This window comes from Empidonax traillii, unplaced genomic scaffold (assembly GCF_003031625.1).
Source record: "Empidonax traillii isolate 1590-97213 ecotype Southwest subspecies unplaced genomic scaffold, ASM303162v1 scaffold168:size1726349, whole genome shotgun sequence".
NCBI classification, from domain to species: domain Eukaryota; kingdom Metazoa; phylum Chordata; class Aves; order Passeriformes; family Tyrannidae; genus Empidonax; species Empidonax traillii.
Genome location: NW_020955361.1, coordinates 925,804 through 937,925, shown reverse-complemented (window position 1 = coordinate 937,925; position 12,122 = coordinate 925,804). Strand labels below are relative to the sequence as shown.

The 12,122-nt window shown below is 52.2% G+C and overlaps 1 protein-coding gene across 1 annotated transcript in view; it reads left to right on the top strand.

Moving 5' to 3' along the window:
- Nucleotides 1-663: 663 nt before the first annotated feature.
- Nucleotides 664-12,122, top strand: part of LARP1 (La ribonucleoprotein domain family member 1) — a 40,938-nt gene continuing 29,479 nt past the window's right edge. Inside the window, exon 1 of the mRNA XM_027885623.1 lies at nucleotides 664-1,009. Within this exon, the coding sequence (XP_027741424.1) occupies nucleotides 664-1,009 (346 nt within the window). The remainder of the gene's footprint in view (nucleotides 1,010-12,122) is intronic.

Here is a 12,122-nt window from a genome sequence, read left to right as displayed (position 1 = left end):
GACATTGGTGATGATGATGAGCGAGACCTATGCCACCAGCGAGAAATCAAGCCAATATTTTAACCTCCTCAAAGGAAGGTTTTTGCCGGGCTCGGGGACATGGGGAGGTGGTTTCTACCTCATCAATGTGTATAAATATCTAAAGGGGGGGGAGCGCAAGCTCCACATGAACACGAGGAAGAACTTCTTTACCGTGCAGTGACCGGGGACGCTGTCGAAGCCGGCTCGGCGACTCCGGGGCTCCCCCGGTGCGAACGCACCGGGGGAGCCCCGGAGTCCCCGAGCCGGCAGCTGCCCCCACCGTGGCCCGAGCAGCTCCTCCTCTCCCAACCGTGCGGCGGGGCCGGGATATCAGGGAAAGGTCCAGCGCTCTTCAAACATCCCCCCCACACACTCCGCCCCTTCTCCCGCAGCTCGGCCGGGGCGTTGCATCAGGCCCGTGCGCGCCGCCGGCCGCCCCGCGGGGGCGCGCCCCGCTCCGCACCGCCCCTCCCCTCGCCGGCGGCGCGCACGGGCGGGAGGGCGGGCGGTGCGCGCCCCCGCGGCAGTCGCGTGGTCCCCGCGCGGCTCCATATTGCGGCGGCACCGGGGCTCGGGGAGAGGAGGAGGAAAAGAAGAAGAAGAAGGGGGGGGTGGGGGGGGTTTTGCCGGCGGGGCGCGCAGATGGCGACGCAGGTGGAGGCGCTGCTGCCCGGCACGGCCCCGCTGCTGCCCGCCGAGGAGCGCGCCCTGGTGCTGAAGCCGCCGCAGGACGGTGGCGGCCGGGAGAAGGGCGAGCCGCCCATGGGCCCCGACGGCGGGCCGGCGGCGCCGCGGCCGCCCAGCGCCAAGCAGCAGAAGGAGGAGAGCAACAACCAGGAGAAGGAGAGCCTGCTGAGGGCCGGCGAGGCGGAGGACGGCGGCGGCGAGGCGGGCGGCGCGGGGCGCCGGGAGTTCATCGAGGCCCCGCCGCCCAAGGTGAACCCCTGGACGAAGAACGCGCCGGCCGTGAACGGGCAGTCGCCTCCCGGTGGGTGCCGCGGGGGGGGGGGGGGGGGGGGGGGGGGGGGGGGGGGGGGGGGGGGGGGGGGGTGGGTGTGTATATGTGTGTGTGTGTGTGTGTGTGTATGTGTGTGTGGTGGGGGGGGTGGGCCGGCAGCGCCGCCGACCGCGCCCCGGGCGGCCGCGCCATGCGGCACACGCGGCGTGGGGCCGCGCCCGCGGCCTGCGGGGCCGCGCCGGGCCGGGGGCCGCGCCGGGCCAGGCCCGGGCGGGTGGAGCGGCGGCGGCCACGAGGCGGGGAGGGCAGTGCGGCCCGGCCATGCGGCGAGCGGGGGGTGCCGCGGGCCCGGTGGAGGCGGGCGGGCCCGGCGGCGGACACGCGGCCCCCCCCCCCTCTTCCTCCTCCTCCTCCTCCCCGCTCCCGGCATTCCGCCGCAGCTGCGCCGGCAACGTGGTGGGTTCCCCGGCGTGTGCGGGTCCCCCGGGAGCGCAGCCCCACCGCCCCCGCGGGGCCCCGTGCCCGGGCCGCGGCCTGCGCTGCCCACGTGTGCGCGGCCGCGGCTCCCCCGCGCAGGCCGCGCCGCCTTTCTCTGCCGACTCATGGCGGCGGCGGCGCCCAGCGCGGCTCTGCCCCCGCTGGGGGCACGGCTGGGGAACGGGGGTGTCCCCAGAAAGGCTGCGCTGCCCAAAGCGCGTTTGGAGCCCGCTCCTGTCGTCAGCAAAAGGGTGAAGCTGAGGAGCACCATTTCCCCGCGTGTCGGGATGGGTGCTGCCCTCCCCCCCCCCTCCCTCCCCCATTACCTACTTCCAGTGAATCGCGACTAGGAGGAGAACAGAAGTTTTCACTAAGCGTCTTGTTTGTGAAATATTTCTTTTTCTATTAACTCTAAAACACGCTGCCAGATGTGACATCGGATTCCGAACTACTGTACGTGCCAGTGTTTTGTAAGAACTGTTAGCGCCTAGGATGATGATTCATCAAGAGTTATTGATCTTTGGGAGATGGACAGCTCTGCGATTTCCACCTGGAAAGCTGTCATCTGAAGGGGAAGTGTAGAGGACAAGTTAATCGTGTTAGGTAGAAGTCTGTGTTCGGATTGTTTGGTGGTTTGTCATTGTACTCACTGACATAAGCAAAGCTTAAGAAAATCCAGGACAGCGTCGCTGTCTGCATTTGCCTTGTGCGTTATGGCACAAACCTGGTCACATCGCTCCTTTGTGTGAAGGTTGTGCTCCATTGTTATGCCTTCTGAGGGTAACAATTCGTAGAAATAAACCAAAAAATGCAGCATTGCAAGATTGAAGGTTCCTACTTGAGGCTCTGGTCTAGGGGGTGTCCAGATTCATTACCAGGCCCATCACTCACAAAGGTGTGTGAGAGATGAGACAGCTGCCCCCAAAGCAGGGGGTCCTTACAAGTTCTGAGATGATTTTTTTGGAGGGAGAGAGTGAGAGTGTGTCTGTAGCGTGTCCACCCAATTGTAGGGTAAGGGAGTAATGCTGCAACATCAGAATTATCCTTGTGCCCAGTACAGCTGCCCCTGTATTCCTGAAGGTGTTTAAATAATGGAACTGGTTGGTGGTGTGTTCTGGGACACTTGGCAGCAGCAGCTGATTCCAGCAGTGCCCCCAGTGCTGCTGCCTGGCTCTCTTCTCTTGGGGCATTGTTTCTTTTGCTGCCTGTTCGTTAGCAGAAGAGAAAACGTGTAAAATAAACACGGCTGGTGAGCTCCCACGAGAGGCAGGCTGGCAGCTGACCTTGCCTGGCAGCCCTGTGCCCAAGTACCTTCTCGCAGAGTTTGCCAACTCCCGTCGTGTCTTCACTGCTTTGCGCAAATACTTACCAAAAAAGATATGGTAAATTTGTGTGAAAGAACCTGATGGTGAGGTGAGCTGTGTTGTGGTGACCTCCAGGAGAATCACCCAAGGAAAACGACTCTTTTTTTACCCTTATGGTGGATTGAGAGCTGCTGAACTCTGGGAAGGCACTGCTGGATGTCTTTGGTTTCTCGGCAGAGTTTAGGAAGCCTTGGCTCATAATCCAGCAGTGTTCCCAGACCAATGCTTCTGTGCTGGAGATATTAAATGTTTTTAGCCCTGATCATGCTAGAGGTAATGAGGAGACCAAGAAGTGTAGAGCTGATGACTGCTCTGTAATGATAAAGGGATCCATCTATGACTTGTTTTACAGGCTTTGAAAGCCCTAATTTTTTTTTATAATCATTGTATTAATTATAGACCCGTAGAGCAGATTTAATAGACAAGACCTACTCATTCCTTAGGTGTTCACCCATTCTGTAATGGTCCATGTTGGAATTGGTGTTTATAAAAGTAAAGGCATTGAGCTCTGGCCCAGGGGAAACAGAACCACTTCAAAGATCTTGGTGAATTTCTGCTGTCTCTCTTAGAATATGGTTAAGGAAGAGCTTAACAGATCCACCTCCTGTTGTTTTGAACTGTTTGACTTGCGACAGCTGTGCAAGTCCAGGGCATTGAGGAGTTTATTCAGGGACTGGGGAGCAGGGTCCTTTTTGGCAGATCAGGATTTACCTTCAGAAGCTCATGTCTTGCCTACCTGCTGCAGCGTTTTTTGAGCTCGAGGTTGGCAGTGAAGTCAGTAATATAATAGGGTGTTTGAGTGAATGTTTCTGCTTTGTCAGGAAGGAGGACTCTTGAAGCAAGGCCTCTCCTTGCTTCTTAACCTCCCAGAAGCACGACGGTGTAGCAGTAAGTGGAGCAACCATTAGGTCGAGTTAGACAGCAGTGATACTGCTGATGCTGTAAGTGGAGGCTGAGGCTCAGCTGGAGCGGCACACCAGAAAATTTTCCCGGTGTCCCGACAAGATGTGCGTTACATTTGTTTGTGTGTGTTTCGGATTGGGGGTGCAAAGATCAGAGCGAGGAGCCTTTGATCCCTGAGATACACACAGTCCTGTCCTGTGTGACAGGGCTTGACACTGCTGACTGCTTGTGAGGGACGCTGCAGAGCTGTAATGATACCTCATTTTTAGTCTCTAATGATCCAGTAACAAGGTCTGTGTGACTGTCCCCTCGTTGTTACACATTCTCTTCTTATCATGTAAATAAATGCAGCCAGCAGCCTGGCTGGCGAAGGCATGATGGTAGTGTGTGTGTCTGCAGTAGCATAGGAAACATTTTCTGGCAAAACCAGCTTTGCACTACTGGCTATAAACCAAATTCAAAGTATTTTCTCCAGTTCTTCTGTAGAGGAGAAGTTTTGCTTGCAGTTAAGACAGCTCGACCTTCTGGAACATGTTGTACTCCTCCGCTGTGCCCTGCACCAGGGCTGGTGCTGATGCAAGCACTGGTACGGACAGGTGTTAACAGCACCCCGTTTTGAAAACCTGCTGGATTTATTTCAAGAAATGTTGCATCAAGGCACTTGGCACTTCTTTATTTTTAAAGCCATTTACATCTTGGAAGTAAGAACACTCAGGTTTTAATGACCAGCACTGCAATCCCTGAGCTTTGGCTGCACTAAGTTTTATGCCGTTTTTCATTCTCCTTGGAAGCGCTCGGCCAGTGTATTTCCTAATGGAGATGCAGGAGGTGCTTTGCTTTCTTGAGTAGAGTTTCTTGCTTTCTGTTTGGCAGAGGCACTGGGCGGATAAGCAGTACTTTCCAGAAGGCACACCATGGTTGCTACCAGCAAGCACCAGAGGTTGTCTGACTATTGTTCAGAGAGAGCGCGTGTTGCTTTATGCCAGAGCAGAGGTTGGGTTGGCTACCGGTCCTGAGGAGAAGGCAGGGGAAGATTCATTAGCTTCTCACCCCTTGCTGACTAACTCCCCATAGGGCTTTCCTTGAAACCAGCCTCCAGTGCTGGAGATAAGATGTATGGGAAGCTTGTTTTACCTTTGGCGTGTCTTTGCGTTCAGAGTAGACGCGCACATCTGCTTGCTCGGGCATCCAGCTCAGTAGTGCTACACACACCTATTTCCAAGTGTTGGGCAATTCTTGCTCTGTCGTGGCACGTAATTGTGGAGCTCTCCTGGCAGCTTTGTTGCAACAGAGCTGCTATCGCAGCAGGAGGCCTCCCCCCCATTGCCCCAAGTTTCCTCTCCAAAATACTGTTTTGTTCCGAACCCACAGCTCACGTTTGAGTAACTCTTCCCGCCTCGTTGGGGATGATGAGGGTAACTGGAACTTGTTTCTCCAAAAAAACGTGAAGCTTAGTCTTTTCCCTCCCCCGCATACCTTTGCCCTTCAGCTTTGTGCTGGACCTTTGCCCTGTTCTGCACTGTTTGTTCGGGAAGGGAAGGCTGGGGAATGCGGCGCAGCTCCTGAGAGCTGACTCGCTGGCCCCGGTTGCTGGGCTTCAAGCGCCTGCTTCTGCTGTGACCTCCGGATCCAGACTGCCGAGGCATCGCTGAAGGATTCTCTCCAGCCACCTTCTTACCCTCACAGCTCTTCTTTTAAGCTTTTTATTGCCTGTGGTGTCATGGAGTTTTCCACCAGGATTGCATCAGGGATCATTGGATTGGGCAGCGAAAGGACTTGGTTCAGCTGTGAAGACAAAGCTGGTCCAGAAAGCAGGGCTGGGAATGGGGGCACTGGGGCTGAAATGCTCTGCTCTCCCTTCCAAATTATGACACCCGATCCTTTCGCTGTGCTCGAATAGTGTGAAATTATCCTCAGGGGAATGCCAAATGCCGACTTGGATAGAGTTAGGTTGCTCTTTGCATACTTGAGACTACTTTGTAATGAATCTCTGACACCACCTCAGTGGTTGTGCTTGTTTGGCAAAATAAGGAATGAGCATTTTAGGGGAAAGCCATGCTGTTCAGACCAGGTTGAATGTTTTAACCCTTACAGTTATTACAGCTGCTCTCACCCTAAATCCAGTTGAGACTGGTGAGCTTTGTTCATTCCCAACCGCGATACACATATACATTATGGTCTTTAACATGTTATTTAGCCTCTGGTCATCTTGGCATTGAAACCTTTGCTGACTTCCTACCAAGGGCTTGAGTCTCTGTGCTGCTAGCTCTGTCAAATCCTTGGCTTACTGTGCACACAGGGAGCTTGGGGAAAAAGGTGATGCAACCTTGGTGATACCTCCTGGGCTCTGCCATGGTGGTACTGCTGACTAGGTGGAGCTTTGCGTGGGCAAGAGGCTGTCTCCTGGGGTTGGGTAAAGCCCTGGGTACCCTGTGGATCTGTGGTCTCTGGCATGGACAGCACTGTGTTTTTTCCTTTCTTCACATGAGACTGAGCTTCAGTTCCAAAGGCATTCTGCAGGTCCAGGTCCTTGTTAGTGAGTTCTGAGTGGAGTTGGGAGACTTTATCTCCTTGCATTGAAGTAACTGGCTCATCTAAATATCTTGCAGCAAATAATGCAGCCGCACAACTTGAGCAGGTCAGAGGAGAGGGAAGAGAAAGGCTTCAAAGAAGTTAATGCAGTGGTGAGAGAACTTACAGCTACTTGTGTATCTAGGAAATGCTGATGGGTGACCAGAACAAATGAGAACTGAATTTGGCCTTGAATAAATCGATTACCAGACTTCTTTGTGGGGAGAGTCCTTGGTCAGGGTCGGTCTGGATTGCTTGGCTGAAAGGAGAAGTGGGTGTGCACATGAAGGTCCCGCAGCTGTGGAGTAAAAACTGGCACGAGGCATTTGGTGGAAATAGGTTTGCTGATAGCAATTCTAATGCTGTGCAAGATAAACTTTTGTTTCTGGGAAAGGTTGTGGAAATGGTGGTCAAGTGTCAACATGTTTCTGAAGGGAGGCTCATCCTGTAATTGGAGGTTTCCAGAAGATCCTCTTAACTGAGCTTTTCCTCTATCAGAGCATGCATTTGTGCTGCAGTTTGGGGGCTTCCTTGGAAGGCCTGAGTGGTTTGTCTTTCCCAAGCAAATCGGTGTGTGATGTGTTGTGGCTTTCCTGGTCTCAATATTGCACCAGGCTGACCAAGCTGCTGGAGCCATCCTTAGCAAGTCATCTATCCCAGCTTTGGCGTGACACTCACGGTGGATTTTGCCAGGATCAAGAGCTGCTCCTGCAGCATTAAAGCTACGTGTGCTGGAGGATGTTCTGCTGAGACATGCAAGGAGAGGGAGGAAGGGCTCTGAACCTGCTTTATCAGTGGTTTACCTTCTCTGTCCTTCTAGAGCAAAGCTGACTTAGGAAGCAGCAGCTTCCCTTGACACTTCCATGTGTTTCAGTGTTGTATGGGAATGTGCAGCAGGCTTCAGTACTCTGCATGGTTGTGATTTTATTTTTATTTTGTGGGTTTGAGTCACTGTGTTCCTTTGCGTGGTCACAAGTTGGAAGGTTTGGTAGAGTTCTCTGCTGCAGGTAGCTTGGGACTGTTGGGGGTGGTCAAGGTGGCCCTGGTTGGCCTGGGTGCTCTGGCACCAAAGGCCAGAGGGAAGCCTCCATTTGCTTTAGAAATGGTCAACAAAGGTGGTTGTTGGTGTGACCGAGGTCTCGGTGCTGCTCAGTCTGGCTCTGGTGGCACTCAGAGGTAGCACAAACGCCCTTTGTTCGCTTGATCTAGAAAATGGCACTCTGGTTCCCTCCAGAGTGGGTGTGACACTCATAATGTGCTGGCGGGCACAGCTTGCCCCAGCCTGTGCTCCTGGGGAGGCACGTTCACTTCCTGCCGGACACCCCTTGAAGTGGCTGGAAACAGGTCTGCAACCTGCTGCTTTAGCAGCAGAGCTGGCCTGTGACCTGGCCACATGTCCACAGGCGCTGCTCTCCACTGCCAACTTGCTCCCCAAAGCAGCCCCAGCCTCTAATGGGGCCGAGGAGAGGCATCCCTGCCCCACAAGGAAGGTGTTGAAGGAGAAGCACCTCCGGTGCTCTGGTGTCACTCCTTTGATCTCTGGCAGGCTCTGCAGAGAAGATCCCTTGGTGACCATGAGAGCGACAACCAGAGAGGCAGCAGGGAGAAATAGGGGCTTGGATGGGGCTTGTGAACCTCACGTGTCCTTGACACACGAGCCAGAGTTAAATTGTGATTGGAAAGCTGGACAGGGGGCGGAAATGTGAAGCGTGTCCTTCCTGCCGGCCGCCCGACGGTGCAGCCGGAGGGGCTGTGCGAGCCTGGGGGACCGGCAGGTGGGAGATGGGTCCTGCTCTGCTCCTCTCGGCCCAGGTATGGGGGTGCAGTCCCCGGGGGGCGGTGGGAGGAGGAAGCACAGTCTGTGCTGAGCACACTGCTGAGCACGTTTTTCCAGCCGAGCGGCGGCGTGTGCCGCGCTCCTGCAGAGTGACTCTGCAGTCTGCAGGGCATGGCTGCGCCGGAGGGACCCGGCGCGGGGGGCTCTTATCACTTCTGCTTTCCTGGTAGTCATTCGACTTCTTTGACTCGCCTGCCGGGCGGATGCATGGAGAGAACTGGGGAGTGGGGGGGTTTTCAGGGCTAGATAAGGTAGCTTTTAAGAAGTTCCGAAACACTTGAGAAAAGAAGTGAGTTTTTTTTCCTGGCTAAATATGTGGGGAAACAAGTATGAAATTGGAAAAACCACAACAATGAGGAAAGGGTAGAGTTTTGTTGATGGGGGAAAGTAAGAGAAAAGGTGTGTGGGGAGATGAGTGTTTTACTTGCCTGGCAACTCAGAGATGAGTATGTTGCTAAATACTGAGCACTGCCTTTAAGCAGATTATTTGTGATATATATTCGGCCTTCACACTAAGTCACACTGCCTTTTTTTTTTTTTTTCTTTATGACTGTGATTTTGAAATCTCCTAGTTAGTGATTAATTTACCATATCTTAGTTACCAAACTATCTGATTTGCACACTTAGAGATGACAAAGCTAGTGGTAGAATAAAAGATTGAGAACTTATGGTTTACAAGCAACACTTGGTTTGATAAGCCAACATTCACTTCAAGTTACAGGAAATTTAACTTCTTCAGATTCTCCGAGGTCAGATCTTCCTTTATTTTATTAAGTGTTGCAAAAGAAGCACTGAATTTATTCCTGCAAAACCCTTAGGATTGTCACTGCCATGATTTTTGTACCTCTGCTGTAACCGGAAGGTTTGCATTTCCAAATAGTCACAAAGTCTGTGTCAGCTCTCCTGGCCTCACAGAATGGGCCTATGAAAATAAAGACCACAATAAGAAATAACAATGCTCTTGGTCTCCTCTAGCACAAGAAGAGATACCTAAAGGAGTGGCTGAAGCACTTCACTGTACCTGTGTACCTCCAGGGCTCCTGTTGGTAGGTCAGCTGCAAGGCTGTGCAAGTGGGCAGGTAAAGGGAAAAACAAAATGAAGAGTTAGGCGTAAAGAGCGACGGCAGTATGCAGGATGCTGACAAAGTAGCAGCAGATACTAAAATGGGGAGTAATATATCCAAAAAATGTTGTTGAGAGATTTTACTCTGACTGAAACAGAAACGATGGGATATTTGTGCACAAGGTTCCACCCAGCAAAAAAGAAGAGCGAATCACGGAGGTGTCTCCACCATGTGCTCAGATGACAAAGCATGAGAGTTCACTGTCTGCAATCATATTGAATTTCATTTCCTAACTCCCAGCTCAACCTTGAGAACTCGGGGGAATACTGACTATGATCTAATGCATGTTTCGAGTGCTCAGAAATCCTCGGCCACCGTGGAGGGTCTTGCACTGAGCTGAACAAAAAGGGGACTTTTCTTTTGGCTTCCCAGTCTTGGGTGAACTCAGCTCTGTGTTTGTTTGGTTTTTTAATTGGAGAATAATAGATGTGACATTTGCACACTGTGCAGGGAGGAATTTTCTGTAAATGACCCATGGTTTTAAATTTTTAAAATTAATCATGTAAGGACAACTGTGAAGATGATTTGGAGAAGACGTGGCAGATTACAGCGAGATAACCCTCTTGTTGGAGTTGAAACCTGAGTTGATCTGAGTGCCAGCAGAGAAGTGGAACCAAGCACGGTTGGAGTTCGTAGGGTGATTGGAAAGGCTTTGTGTTTGATTAAAACCGAGCAGATAGCCTGGACCAGAGGGAGGGAACATCTCAGACTGTGAGTCTGATGATTTGTAATTCAGTTAAGAGATTTAATTATGTTGTCTTCACTGTGCTGCTTTGTGTATCCTACATCCCCCCCTGCTTGGCCCTCTGCCTGCAGCCCTAAGGTGGAGAGAGCCTTGCCCTTTTCAGTTCCTGGGTTTTTCAGAGGGGAATTTATGGCATCCTTTTCTGATATTATGGGGCTTACTCATGATACTGGTGGTTTTGAGGAGCTGGGGTGGGATCCTCTTTCATGGAGAGGCTGGATTTCTGGCTGCTGTAATGGATTCTCCTCTGTAGAGAGAAGGATCTGTCCTGCCTACTGCTTGTTGCACTGCCCTTGGGCAAAGCTTGGCTGTGGAAGTTGAGCCTGCCCTTGATGTGCACACAGAAAGTGTGTTGCAGCGCAGAGTGTGACAACCCTTTCAGAGGGAAACACCGTCCTATCTCACTTTCCACAGTATGGGATCCCAAAAAAATGGTCCCCCCAAATGGTTCCTATGTTTCAACAAGAGTCTTTAAGACACGTTAATTTTACTTGATCGTGCCTGAAGTTTTGCTGCCCATTCAATGTCCAGTGTCCTAAAGAACAGTTTGGATAGGATGACTGTGGTCATTTGTCCCAGACTCATGTAGGGTTGGTCTCCTGGAAGGCTGGAAGCCTCCAGCAGTGTCACTTCAGGCTTACTGGTGATTAAAGGATGTGAGGCATAGAGCTGGGTCACCAGCTGCTCCATGGGAACAGGAATTGAGCACCTTTAAGGTGCCTTGTACTTTCTATGGAGCTCCTTGTTGGGTTCATGATTAGGGATGTTGGAACTCTTGCTTGGAGCAACAGAGTTTTTCTGCTTGTCCATTTTGGAGATGAGGGAAGGGGTTAATGGGATAGAACACCCAGTGTTTGTTCTCTCCAGTGCAAGCACTGATAAGTGGATGGGAGAAACAACAGCCGTGACCTTCCAGTTATTCCTTGTGTGCCTGTGCACATGTGAGCGTTGGATTTGCAGGACTGTCTGTTTGGAGAGTTCTCATTTTTCTGGTCAGGCTGACCAGATGCATTCCTCAGAACCCCATTGGCATCTATGGTGCTCAGAGAAGAGACCTGGACCCTCTTCCACGGGGATCTCTGGAAAGTGCTCTTGCAGGACACAGTGCCTGTCCCTCTGGTGCCTGTGTTCAACCCGTGTCACAGCCCTGCTCTGTCAGTGCTGCTCCCCTTTGGTCTGGAGGAGGCTGAATGTCAGCATTAAGGTACTAATTTAGTGTTGGTGTGAAGTTAAAGTTACGGAGCTGTCTCAGACAGGTAATGCTCTGACTTTGGAATAGGTAATTTTTTTTTCTAGAGGTGTTCCTCTTACAGCTCGGTGATGCTGGAGGTTTTAATTCCTTTTCAAGTTCATGAAAATAGCAGCGGCCCCACAGCTGAGCTTCACCAAACACACAGCTGTTTATACACTGAAAACCTATTTCAAGCATTTGTTTCCATGTGGTTTGTGGGAAATTGATGTTCAGAGCTCACCTTGACTGTAGCTCTTGAGCTGGTGCAGGCGACAGAGGCGTCTGAGAAGGAACCAAACCTCTCCTCTGAACGGAGAGCAGAAAACCGCTTACTGGGGTCTGGTGGGCTGGATGCCCTTGCGGAGAAATTGATGTGGGTGCTGATAAACCCTTTGGTAGATTTTTCTTTCTCTTGCACAGACCGTAGGTGGTGTCTTAGGACTTAACCAGCATCAGGTTAGGATTGATCCATCTGTCTCAAGCTTCAGCTTCTCTTTGAGAGGGGGTAAGGATACTTCCTACAATAAGTTAAGAGGCTTGGGAGGTGTTTGCATGGTAGCTCCATAGGGTTGGGAAGATCTGGGTGGCTGAGAGCTGGACCCTCCCCGAGCCTGCTGAGCAGGTAACAAAAGAAGGGAACAGGAAGCAAATGAGGTCTCAGGAGGGATTTAATTGGCCATGCTAATCTTTGGGTTTAGGGTTTCTTGCTTTGCTACTTTTTCCTAATAAACCTCGCCCCCTTCTCTGCTGAGCGTTGCTTTGAAGAGACCTGTAACTGTCTCGGGAACCTGTGCAGGCAGTGCCTTGGCCTCTGAGGGGGAGCCAGATGATAGAAGTTTGAGCTGAAATGTTTTGTGGGGCAGAGAAGAGATTCAAGCACCACTGGCCTCT